Raw genomic sequence first — 13,691 nt, forward strand, 5'->3', positions numbered from 1 at the left:
AAAACCACATATCCAATAAAATTAAAAATATATATTATATATGTATATACATATATGCAAGTATGTATACACATATGTATACACAGTGCTTATAAGTTGATTGGTTGTATGGCATCAAAAAAAGATTTTAGTTCAGTATAACTTCATGTGGAGTTTTAAGGTCATCAGATCGGTAATTCATTTGTTTTTATTTTAAAGTTCAAATTTAAGATGATATCATTACTGGTAAACATCTGTACTATCTATGCTGTATGAGAAGCAGTTTCTCTTAAAGTTTTGGAGTAATTTGGAAAAATCTTAAGCTTCCAAGTCTGTCTTTATTTAAAAGGAAGTTTCAGTTAAGATTGTTTAAAATTGTAAGACTGTTAACTAAGTTATTGGGCTACTGTTTTAAATGCTAAAACCTAAAACTGTGACAACTATTCTGACTAGTTCTGCCCATTCAGAACAGTCCTCCTGCTTATATGAGAATTGGCTAAACAGGGGCATAAAACTGCCAAATTCCCTGGAAACTATCTGTTAAGCAAGGTCATTGGGAAAGGAATAGTTTTAGTCATGTTGTTTTAAATGAACCTAACTTGCTAAAAAGGTGCAAGGATTAAAAAGGATTTTTATCAATTAGCTTCTAGATTTCAGAAGGAAAGATGGTAAATGGAATTCCTTACAGTTGTGGGACCTGATAAATCTTTATTGCTTATTGAAGCTACAAGAGAATAGAAATAATTATAACTGGCTCTAAGCTGTGATTGTTGAGGCTTGTTGTTTAAGGTAAAAGGCATTTGGGACCATAACTAAATTTTATTTTGAGTTTGAATTTGGGTATAGTTATCTGCATTAAATCAGTATCTGAGAAAATGCCACAAACTACTCAGAGCCTGTACTGTGGACAGGTGGAAGCCTGCATTTGGTAAAGGCTGGAGGGACAGTCTTAGCCTCTGTCTGGGATGGGATCCCTCCTGGCTCAGTTTACCTATGGGGTTCCTTCGAAAAGGAATGTTCCCCACCTATTCCTGAGTCTAGCACTGAAGTGGAATGGATACTGCATGGTTGGATATCTGTAATTAACCTGAATTTAAACAGAACCAAGGATGTTTTATCCTGTCATATTTGGAATGTCACATGTCCCTGTTTTTTCCTTCTATAGCAGGTTTCTATGATCAGAGCAACGAGTCAGTAAAAGATGTGAGCTCTTTCGTGTTAGCTTACTGGAAAATCTAATATTATTTTCATCTAGGATTAGAACATGTGCAGAAAGTTATGCAAACTGCTTAAGATCATTCTAAAATTTTTATGAATTTCTAACTGTTTTAAAGAAGGGAAAATACTTTTAGAAGAAATTTTAAATCTCTAGTGGGATTTTAAAAGGCCTACTATATCTTGTCTATGGGAAAATATAAAGGACAGTGAAATAGTCTGAGTAATGGGTTATACTAGCCCATACTCACCCCACTTCTGGTCAATTTTCTCTTACTCCTTTTGGCCCTGTTTGTTTAATCTTTTTGCTAGATTTGTGTCTTTTTAGACTCAGCACCCTTCACTGGCAGGTGACTCTTCTGCCGGGAACGTTGTCATGCAATCTAACTGACCCATGGAGCCTCCATGTTCAAGGCCTACAATGAGCGGGCCCCCATTTGTGCTCCCCAAGGATATTCCTTTCTTTGTGTAATGGGTGGGCCAGAGGGTGTGAATTCTGGGGACGAGGTATGTGCTCCCTGGGATTTTCTCGAACCCCCTCTGACTATTTATAACATCACTAAGCCCAGAACTTCTCCTTTAAAACGAGTTAAACGGGGTTTTTTGGACAATGTTCTAAAATCATAGCCTTAGATTATCTGCTGGCCTCTAGTTGGGGGTGTTTGTGCCCTAGCTAACACCTCCTGCTGCATGTATATCAATAATTATCGACAGGTAGAACTCCACACCAAAAATATACTGGAAAAGGCCAATTGGATGGAAGAACTTCATGAAGCCCTTAGTGCACCAGGTTCCTCCTCTTCCTCATGGTGGTCCTGGCTTTTCCCTATACTTGCCCCTTTTCCTGGTCCTTGTCTGCTTAACCTTCTTGCTAAGCTTGTCTCTTCTAGGCTCAGTGCATTCCACTTGCAGATGATTGCGCAGGCTGAGTACCAACCGTTGCCCGAAGTCGTTACCAATCACCCCTTGGACCTGGCATCGGCCAAAATTCCGGACCTTGGCCACGGACCCCACCCCTTGAACGATGATACCCTGAGAGGCAGGGACAGCTCTATGCCCCTCCCCAGCAGGAAGTAGCTCGGGAAGCTGAGATAATCGTCCTGTACCCCCAAATGAATTCAGGTGTCATCTGTTTAAGGGGGGAATGATGGGGTACCTGGGGTCTAGGTCCGACCAACTTGTGGAGCCAGTCTGTGAAGTTGTGATTTGTCCTTTCCTGCCCTTGAGATCTGCCCCTTCCCCCTATCCCACATTCCACCTAGGCAACACCCTTTGACCCCTTTTGTTCTTACTTAATCTCTTGATTAAGTAATCAAGGCCAGGCCTGGCCCATACCCTCCTTTATCCTTGCCTTTTGTCTCCTTAACGACCTGGCCCAAATCTTATCTAAACTATCTATTCACATGCTCCTCTTGGTCAGCTCTGACCTTTGTCTATGCACCCAGGCCCCTCCCATCAGGCCAGCCCTGACAATGGCAGCCCTACCCTTTAAAGTAAAAGCATGTACCCCTCTCACTCGCAGGTCCCCTAAAGGACTCTTGCTCGTTTCTCATAGAAGCATAACAATAAACTTCTACAACTCTCACTCCAATTAAGCCTGAAACCTTGAATTCTTTCCAGACGATATTGCAGATTTTCTGGTCTTGGATAAGATCAGAATATCTGCTGAACCTATTGGGATCCCCTCCCCCATCACCATTGCATTCTGGGCCATCTCCAGTCATCCTGATCAATATCTGGTCACTGGACCTACATGGCTCTGGAGGAGAAAGTGAGGTTGGTGACCTTGCACAGCCCTCACTCACTCAAATCAAAGTCAACTACAAGTCATGTCATCATTTCCCTGATGCCATGGTCTCATGGTCTTCTTCGGAACCGAAAGACAAACAGAGAGGTATAAGAAGGGACAAGAGGTGGTTTATACAAATATATGGAGTCAGGAAAGGATTAGGAAAAAATTTTCACCTGTTTGTAGAATGGAACTAATGGAGATTAAGTAAATAAATAAAAAAGAGAATAATATGAAATAAGTCTGTCTAAAGAGTTTATATCATATTTTAGAGGCAACAGGGAACTAAAGAAGATTGTTGAGCAGGGGAGTAACATGACCAGACCTGTGTTTTAATATGATTATTTTTGGCAGCTATGTGAAGAAGGGACTAGAAAGGGGAGAGATTAAAGATTGGAGAACCATTTATGAAGATGAAGTGAGATTTAATAAAAGCCCAAATCAGCACAGTGGTTATGTGAATAGAAAGGAAGGCCATGAGGCGAGAAGCATTGTAGAGATAGAATCAAAAGGATGGTGGGGAAGAGAGGGAAAAGAGTTGAATATGACATCACTATTTCAAGGCTAAGTGACTAGAAAGATGGTGGAGAAATAATGGAGTCAGAGGAGTTTTAGGAGGAAGGGGATGAGTTTGAGATTCCAGCAGGACATCTAGGTGGAGATAATTGACCAGTAGTGGCGACTAGAGTTAAAGAATAAATAATGATGGCTATACCGCTTTGGAGTCATCTGCATAGAGAGGCTTCAATTCTATTGCTATAGCCACTACTCTACAATGGTCCCAGGTTCATTCCAATTTTCTCAATCTAATAAGATCATAGATTTAGAGATGGAAGGGACCTTACAAGGCATCAAGCCCAACACCTTTATTTTTGCAAATGACACACAAGTATGTCAGCACGGAAGTGCCCGAGGCAGGATTTGAACACAGGTCTCTTTGATTCCAAGTCCAGAGCTCTATCTGCTTCATCATTCTGCAGCCTCAATACATTAGCTACGCACTGGAGCTGTTATTGTTGTTGTTCATTCTTTCAGTCATGTCTGATTCTTCATGACCCCATGGACCAGAGCACCTCCCACTGGCATTACCAATGCCCTGTCTGACTGCTGCTACTCAAGAGCTGCTCTACCTACATGATTTAAAACTTGGTATCTCCCTCTGACCACAATTTATTTTTCTTCTGCCTCTCCCACTCCCTTTTACTGGCACATAATCTATGTTCCCTTTAATTATTGCTTGTCTTTTAAAACATAGGTCCTTTCTTCCCAAATAGAGTTTAATCCTCTTGAGGGCAAGCTGACACCTGATAGAGTTGGTACTGAACAAATAAGTATTTCTTATTTTGGATGGTGTTGATGATGAACCTAGTTGTCTTAGACAGGGCCCCTCAGAAAGTTTTCTTTCTTTTTTTTTTTTAAAGCAATTGGGGTTAAGTAACTTGCTTAAGGTTACACGGCCAGTTATTTCTGGGTGTGGTACTAAGTATCAGAGCCCAGATTCGATCCCAGGTCAACCTGACTCTGGGGCTAGTGCTCTTACTCACTGAGCCACCTGGCCGCCCCTCACTCAGAAAGTTTTCAAAGTAAAATGCTTTGCATTGCATGTTTCTTACATATACAATCCCAGGAGCTTGCTGTGAGACATGCCCATTACTTCTAGCTGTAATACCTGGTGAAGGTTGATGTTGCCATAAATTTCTTCCCAAATTCGATCATAGGTACACTGGTCCAAACCTTGGGTGTTCACAAAGGAATGAAGTGCTGAAGCTGGCTCCAAGGCTGCTGATGCTTGAGTCTGCAGTGACTCCATCACTCGTACTGGGTTGGAAACCTCAGGGGGAACACAGAAGAGGACAAACTGTCAGGAGAAGCACTGTACTTTTTCTCAATAGTGTGATGTGCTATTACTTCAAGCCACTTCAATAAGATCTGTTCTCTGCAGGACTAGCACTCTATCCACTGTGCCACCTAGCTGCCCAGAAGGCATTTTAAACACTATCTAATCTAAGATCCTCCTTTTGTAGCTAAGGAAAACACAAGGCAATATAGTGTAATGAAAAAAGGATTAGCTCTAGAGTCAGAAAGCATACATTTAATCACAATTCCCCTCCTTACTACTCATCTAGCCTAGGGAAAGTTATTTAATTTTGCAATTTCCTTATTTGTGTAGAGAAGGAGTTAGATTAGATGATCTCTATGGCCCTTTCCCCTCTAACTCCTACGATACCACAAGATCCAGAGTTAACAAATGATTTGTTCAAAGCCACATAACTAGTTGGTGGAAAAGCCAGAACTAGAAAGAGGGAAGTTAAGTCTTCTGACATTCCATCCACGTTGTTTTGTACCAGATCACACTTACTCCCTGAAAGACTGAAATTGCCATCATGGTTAGAAATGTTCCTCATATAAGTCACCACACTTACATTTAAATTATAAAGTTAAGATCTCTCGGACATGATTCCAGCAAGACAGATTGAGATTATCTAAAAATGAACAAAACTCACCTTCAGAAACTTTGTGTGCAGTTGCATCAATGCATCGATTCTGTTTCGCTCTTTTAGTTTGATCAAAAGCTTCTGCTGCCAAGGATCACGTTTTGGTTTAATCTGTGTGACAATCTCATCATCACCATCATCATCATCATCATCATCATCATCATCATCATGTAACAATAATTCTCAAGTATTATCCCCCAAACATTCAAATTCCAGACTATAATGAAATGCATGATTGAAGGTAGAGGATGGAATGAGGAATTTTTATCAGAAAGCTAAGATACTGTGAGAGTGGAAATAGTGTAATAAGTTCATAGATGCATAGACAAGATACCACAGTAGCAGCAGTTGCAGTGGCAGCTGGCACTGGCCACTGGGGCGTACGTTTCACAAATGCAGTGGCCCAGTTTGAGACAAACACAGTACTGCAATATCTTTGGTTATGAAGGATATTAAACATATCACAATCAAGTATATGATACGCATGGGCAGAAAATGAGATGTGAAGATTCAGGGAAAGTTTTACTGCTCCAAAATATCTCTTTGAAATTCTATCATTAGAAAACAATCCCTCTAAATTCTACTTGAAAGAATTACTTGTTCTTCCAAGATGTAAATGGTCTGGAAAATTCATGCTAGTCTAGCTGACAGTGACATATGAGGTTAATCCGACTACAAGGCTTGTGTTAACATACACTGGTACTGATAATTAACATATACTGACACTCACGTACACACATATGTAATGGGAATGCAAATTTAAAGATCTTCCCTGCCCCTAGGCTGAGGTGCACCTGGAGCCTGGGGTGGGAGGCTTGCTTTTCAGTAGATACTTCTTGATTGGCCAGTGAGTCAATAAGGTTGTTACATTCTCTGAGCCAGAAGAAGGCTATATAAGCCCTGATGTGTAGCTTTGTTTTGGGGGGCTCACTTTGAGAAGTGTTCTGTGATTTGATCTATATTCTGGGAAGCCGTTGTCCAGGGTCCCCCCGGCTTTGAAAAACCCAGATGTGGAAACCCAGATGTTGACTGGGTATGGATGTAATGGTTGGACAGTTTGGAAATCTGTCTAGTTGATCTGTTTCTGTCTTGATAATTCTGCCTGTATACTTTGAAGTTCGGGGTGCTGACCTTTTCCCCTGAACAAGGTAAACGATATATGTCTGACTGATTAAAGTAAGCTTGTTAACCCATTTTGAGTTGCTTTCCTTTAACAAAGCAGATCCAAGAACCTGTGTGAGCAGGCACCCTGCTGACGCCGGGGTGCTTGCTGCTACAACATACTGAAACATGAATGTAGTAACACGTAGACACGTGTATACAGTGACAATGTACACACATCAGGTATAGCAGCAATATGTAGACTGACATGTACTGACACATATGTATATGTGACACACTAACCGATATATGGATTGGTGCAGTCACATGTACATTATGAGTCATAAATACATTTATGTTAGGTTCACATCCCAATTCAGATGCTTACTACCTGTGTGACTTTGGGGAAATCCCTTAACTTCTCTGAGACTTAGTCTCCTTATCTGTAGAATGACGAGGAACAAGATGGCCATTGAGGTCCCTTTCAGTTCTAGATTTATAAGTCTATGAGCCCAAGATGGAAAACTAAGTGCTTACCTAGAATCTGGGTTGGATTCTCCCCATGTCCTTCAAGAGTCTGCTCCAGGAGTGGGGGGTAGAGACCTGTTACCTCTGAAAACTGCTTATAGTATGACATCCTAGAAGTTTATTTGTCAATCCCCCCACTACAACTCACAATGACAGAAGACCAAGAGTGGCTAGCTGTCTTTACCTTTATGAAGGGAATCCAGTTGGCTGTCTTTTTGAAAGCCATGCTAGGTTTTAACAGATCCTGGTTTTCAGCTTTAGTCACCTTGACATCATAGGCTGGAAATATTTTCAGTCTCTGTTGTTCATGGAAGATGATCTGAAACTTCTGAACAACCTAAAAGGGACAGGGAAAAGAAGGTGAGTCCCAGAGGAAGTGTCAGGAATTTGATTGAAAAAGTGGCCATTAGTTTACCAGATTATTGGATAATAGCAAACATATTCTAAAATGCCTTCGAGCTGAGATGGTTGATTTTCTAGGTAACACCATCATGTCATCTGCAAATGATACTTTGACCTCTTCATTTCTAAAGTTAATCCTGTCAATATATTTCTCCTGTCTCATTGCAGTTGATAGAATTTCCTCATATTATACCAAGTAAAAGTAGTGAGAGAAGGAATCCTTAAAAATTTTAATGGGAACTTAAAGGCAATGATGAACAGTGTTATGGTATTTTATGCATGAAAACCATCTACATTTAAATAGTAGTAGCTAAACAAATTTAGTTGTTTGCATTGATGTTTGATGTTTTTAATTAAACATTTCTTTCCCCTGTGTAATGGAGTGATAAAGGAAATCCCTAATTTGTAGAGCTGGAGGACCTCCCAAGGAGCTAGATATGTGTTCTGGCCCCTTCCAAAGAGACATACATCTTGCTGGGATGGCAGAGGAAACTTCTGATTGGATCCCACTGACTAGGACTGTGCTGAAGATAATTGGGACTGAGTTGCTCCTTGTTGGAGGAATCAATCTCCTCTCCTGGGATCTACAAGGACTGTGGAAACAGCTCTCTCTTTGGACCCCTCAGTGGGGGGTAACTCTCTTTGAGCACTTTCTCTTCCTTGGACTCCAGTCTTGCTTCCACACTTCTCTTTCAGGAACACCTGCATGTGGATACAGAGTTTTTCAAGTACCAGGGAAAAGAGCTCCATCTCATCAGCAGAATTCTTTAGATCCTCTGTGTTGTAGCAGATGTTGAAATGAGACAGGAGGAGTTCTAGATGAGGCTTCAGTTCTACCATTTCTGTTTTATGGTGGGGCAGAACAGAGGTAGCTTCTTTTCCAATTGACCCTACAAAAGAAACCAAAAATCAAATATACTAAAAAGCAACGAGCGCATGTCTAGGAGGGGAAATGGAGAAGTCAGTAGAAGCAGTGGGTAGAAACTTCTCCTCCACATCTATGCAGTGGTGAGGTGGAAAGAACACTGAATTTGGAATCAGAAACTGGGTTTGGGTTCAAAACCTGGCTCTGATAATTATCAGTTGTGTGATCCTGGGTGAGTCCAAACCTCTCTAAAGCCTCAGTTTTTTCATATCTAAAATGAAGATCATAATACCTGAAGTACCTGCCTCACAAGTCTATTGCAAGAAAATGCTTTGTAAATGTAGGATATTATTAATGTTATTGCTCACAATATTTATTTATTTTTTTGGATTAGGTAAAGAGGCCATTCTCTGCCTCAATTTTTATTAAGCCTTAATCACTGAAGGAGTATTGCATCAGACAAACTGAGACCTGGAAAAGACCTTAGCTTGAAAAGGCCAAGGTCTCCCACTTCATGCAGGGCCTTCTCCAGCTGTCCTGATCTGTGTCTAGCCACCAACCCCAGATGGCTCTGGAGGAGAAAGTGAGGCTGGTGATTTTGCACAGCCCTCTTTCACTTAAATTCAATTTACTTGCATGTCATGGCATCATCTCCCCAATGTCATGGTCCTCTTCAAGAATGAAGGACGAAAAAAAAAAGAATGAAGGACAAACAACAACAACAAATTACAATAATATTCTCATACACCATTCGCTTTGACTATGGGGAAACAGGACAAAAGCTTTTCCCATTGAATTTGCTAGATCTTAGTTTTTTTTTCTTGCCTGAATTTAGAAGAAAAGCCTCCCAAACAAAACTGCTTTTACATATTTGTGTCTGCCATAGTAAAGATTTGGTTAGACCATGTTCAGACAGAGGGCTGTATATTCATCCATTCACCCAATATTTATTTAGAGCCTCGTGTGTACAAAGCACTATGCAAGGCACCAAGGGGGATTCAAAGATTATTATTAATTAATAATACAAAAATCAATCATTACTCATATTAACAACATTAATTAATAATGATAATTTATTATGCCATAAATATGGATTCTTTGTTCCTTCTATTTCTCCTTCCTAGGAATCAGATCTCCTGCCCCAGAGCCTAGGGTAGTATCAAGTCTACAGATGGCAGAGGCCAAATGGGAACCAGAGAAGGGAAGGATTCAGGGAGTCAGGCCACTTATTACAAAAAAGACCTCAGAGATGCTAAGTAGTTCTCATACCACAGTATGTAATGTTCTAGAAATTGCTCTAAGATGAAAGTATGATCTGATTGTCCCATAGAAACAAAGAGGGTTACAGTTCTTTTTTTTTTTTGCCTCTTTTTTTTTGGAAGGCAATTGGTGTTAAGTGACTTGCCCAAGGTCACACGGCTATTTTTTGTGTTAAGTGTCTGAGGCCGGATCCAAACCCAGGTCCTCCTAACTTCAGGGCCGGTGCTCTATTCACTGAGCCACCTAGCTGCCCCTACATGGTTACTTTTCTGATTAGGAACTGATGATCTCAGTCTCTTTAGGAAACACCCATGTTTTAATTACCTTCAGGGAATATTCACAATGTAGTAGAAAGAACACAGGCTGGAAACCTGGGTTTAAGATGTGATCTGATATTATGTGACTATGGGCAAGTCACTTAAATTATCTGAGTCAGTTTCTTCATTCATCAAATGGGGATAATAATTCCTTCACCAAATCGCAGGGTTATTGTGAGGAAAGTACTTTGTAAACAGTAAAGTGCCCTATAAATGGGGGCATGATGGCATCATCATGAACTAGATAGCCAATTGTTAAATTTTCAGCATGAGCGCTTACAACCTGGAAACTGGCAAATACTATTACTGTCTTGTTGATGGAGAAAACATTAATATTGCAGATTAACCTTAAAAGTGTGTGCTGTACACTTCTCCCCCCAGAGAGCTTGTCGTTAACCATTTACCAGCACATTCCTGATATAACCGTGAGCTTTTATTATAATATGCCAAGATAGTATAGTATTTAGCAGAAAGCTTTCCAGAGTGTATATAAATCAATTTTAAAAGGACAATATAGAAGCAAATAAAATAAATCATATTTCACATGACAAAGTGACAGTCCTACTTCTGACACATGTGGCTCATCACCCCAGGCTAGGTACTCAACTTCATAGTATTTTAGGCAGCTCTAATGCTATAAGTTATAGAAGAGCAAACGCGGCTCTGGAATGCATTGGTAAAGGGAGTTACCTCATTCAGGAGTTTCTGATATCAATGAAAGTATGAGTTCAGGCTCTATCCCTATCCTTAACCCTATCCCCAAATAACAATGGCAGAAGAGTCTGAAGAATAACGTAGTTCTTGGACTATCTGCAAACATTAGTTTAACTGCTGGGTGTCTTTATAAAGGTTATCTCTGACCAATGATTTGCTTCACTGCTGGAGGACACCTCACTATAAATGAAACCAGAAAACATAAAGAAGCTACAGCTAAAATGAAAGGGTAGCTCTCAGGTTCTTTCCAGAGAAGTAATGGGTGAAGCTGGTTCTATTACGTGACAAAAGGCAAAAGAAAAGGGTGATTTCATGGACAGCTGACTTTCTCACCTTATGGTTTTCATAATCTTAAACAAAGGAACTACCAAGAAGAAAAGAAGAATTTATACAAAAGATGAAAACAATTTCATGATGAACTTGATTTCAATGTGAAAGTGGGCCCATGGAGAACAGTGGGAACTATGTTGGAAAATAGAGATATAAAAGAGGTCAAAATTCTGGAGACTTCCTACAAATCTCCCACTTGTATTCCCTAGATGAAAAAAAGAAAAAGCATAGGCAATTCTCATAAAGAGTTTGTAGAGATATGAAAATAGAGTTTATGGGTCAGTAAGTTACTGATTTCTTCTGGTTACTTTTTTGAACAAAAATACTATCAGAGATCTTTTTCATTCTTTTGAATTTTCTCCTTGAGATATCATGGAAATTGATACCTGAGAGCCTTTGAAACTGTCACTCCTTGTATAGATTTCTTCAAGAAGAGAGTCAGAAAGCAATGATCATGCTAAACACTATAAAATTACATTATAGAAATGAAATTGATTATATCTTAAGTCAGGGAGCAAATGGTTATGGATGTGGCAGTCATTTTAGAATTAAATGTCTCTGGGCAGACAAATCATCTGGTTGGGGCAAATAACAAATTAGAAGAACGCATAAAGGTAAGAAAATAAGACTTATATTGCTTGCCTTCTCAATGAGTAGTGGAGGAGCAGAAGGCAGAGAGAGAATTTAGAACTCAAAATTTAAAAATGAATGTTAGAAAATAATGCATCTAAAATAAAAATAAAAGATAAGACTGTGACTACAGTAGCTCTCATCCAATCTCTTTAAATATACTGATTCTAAGAAATAGGAAGAGAACAAACATAAAAACATTGACTCTATCATCATTTCGTAGAGAAGATTAACCAGAGTAAAATAGTCAACACACAGATGCTAAAATAAATCAGAAACTATTATCATCCTTCAAATATTTGGTTTCATCGAGTGGAAGGAAATGGCAGCCAGGTTGGAAGGCTATAATCTGCATCACCTCACAAAACAGTGACAAGCAGATAAGGAAAAAATGAGCTTACAGAGAACTTATTTTCAGACCTATCTAAGTCAGATTTTACCCAAAGCATTCGAAGATGAAATAAAAAAGAAAATAAAAATTATTAAATGGAACAGAGCTGCCAGCATTTACATAGTGATCAACAGTGATGATACTGTAATTATCACATTTGGATTCTGCCAATTGATAAGCTATAGGAAAAATAAGCAATGGTACTTAGAAAGGTAAAATCAGAGATTGAGACTAGATCTGACCAAATATGTGGAAAAGGAATCTGTGTTACAGATGGTATAATTTCAAAGACACCCAAGGATCAATTTCCACAATATCTCCAAGAAGAGAAGATTCCAAAAGAATGGAAAAGATCACAGATAGTACTTTAATTTATTTTTTAAGTAGTAACCAAGATTAAATCAGTAATTACCAATATGCAAAGCTACTTTTATATATATCTAAAATTTTTATAAAAATAGTCTATGTATCCATGAAGGGAGATCTTGCTGAAAACCTGAGAAAGGTACAGGCAAGTTTTTGTAGACCATTTTCTATAACATGCCAAATCAATTAGTTATACAATTGATTAAGAGGTCTAGAGAATACAAGATTCCACTGCTACTATGGTGCATTTTTTTTTAATAGCACTTGGGGGGTGGGGGAAGGAGCCAAGATGGGGGAGTAAAAGGAGGAAGCTGCTGACCTGGAAAACAGATCCAGGGGAGATAATTTAAAAATTACTGGACTACCTGAAAGCCATGATCAAAAAAAGAGCCTAGAAATCATCCTTCAAGAAATTCTCAAGGAAAATTTCTCTGATGTTTTAGAACAAGAGGGCAAAATAGAGGTTGAAAGAATCCACCAATCACCTCCTGAAAAAGATCATAAAAAGAAAACTCCTAGGAAAATTATAGCCAAATTTCAGAATTACCAAGTGAAGGAGAAAATATTACAAGAAGTCAGGAAGAAACAATTGTGGAAACACAATCAGGATAACACAAGATCTAGCAGCTTCTACATTAAGGCATCGAAGGGCTTGGGATATGATATTCCAGAAGTGAAAGGAGCTAAGATTAAAACCAAGAATCACCTACCCAGCAAAACTGAGTATAATGCTTCAGGGGAAAATATGGTCATTCAATGAAATAGAGGGCTTTCAAGCGTTCTTGATGAAAAAAACCAGAGCTGAACAGAAAATTTGACTTTCAACTACAAGAAGCAAGAGAAACATGAGAAGGTAAACAGGGAAAAGGAATCATAAGGCACTTATTAAAGTTGAACTATTTATATTCTGACATGGAAAAATGGTAATAGTAACTTATGAGACTTTTTCTCAGTATGAGGATAGTTGAAGGGAATATACACACACATATATGTTTGTATAGGGGGGTAGATGTATATATAAATATATATGTAAGTATGTGTATATGTGTGTACATGATACATAGACAGAGGGCATAGGATGAGTTGAATAAGGGATGATAGCTAAAAAATAAAATTAAGACATGAGAGAGGAATATATTGGGAGAAGGAGAAAGGGAGAAATAGATTAGGGTAAATTATCTCATATAAAAGAGGCAAGAGAAAACTGTTACAATGGAGGGGAAGAACAGGAAAGTGAAAGGGAATAGGTCAACCTTACTCACTTTGGATTTGGCTTGAGGGAAAAACATACACACTCAATTTGGTATCT

At 39.0% G+C, this 13,691-nt stretch overlaps 1 protein-coding gene across 1 annotated transcript in view; it reads right to left on the reverse strand.

The window, feature by feature from the left end:
- Positions 1-13,691, reverse strand: part of LOC138153195 (uncharacterized) — a 201,182-nt gene that overhangs the window by 172,585 nt on the left and 14,906 nt on the right. The window contains exons 7-11 of the mRNA XM_069077336.1: positions 8,098-8,399; positions 7,292-7,444; positions 5,488-5,589; positions 4,619-4,814; positions 2,132-2,294 (exon numbers count right to left, since the gene is read on the reverse strand). Of these exons, the coding sequence (XP_068933437.1) occupies positions 2,132-2,294; positions 4,619-4,814; positions 5,488-5,589; positions 7,292-7,444; positions 8,098-8,399 (916 nt within the window). The remainder of the gene's footprint in view (positions 1-2,131; positions 2,295-4,618; positions 4,815-5,487; positions 5,590-7,291; positions 7,445-8,097; positions 8,400-13,691) is intronic.

The sequence above is a fragment of the Petaurus breviceps genome, unplaced genomic scaffold, assembly GCF_028583685.1.
Source record: "Petaurus breviceps papuanus isolate PSGF00001 unplaced genomic scaffold, PetGlider_PUasm1.0 90977, whole genome shotgun sequence".
NCBI lineage: Eukaryota > Metazoa > Chordata > Mammalia > Diprotodontia > Petauridae > Petaurus > Petaurus breviceps.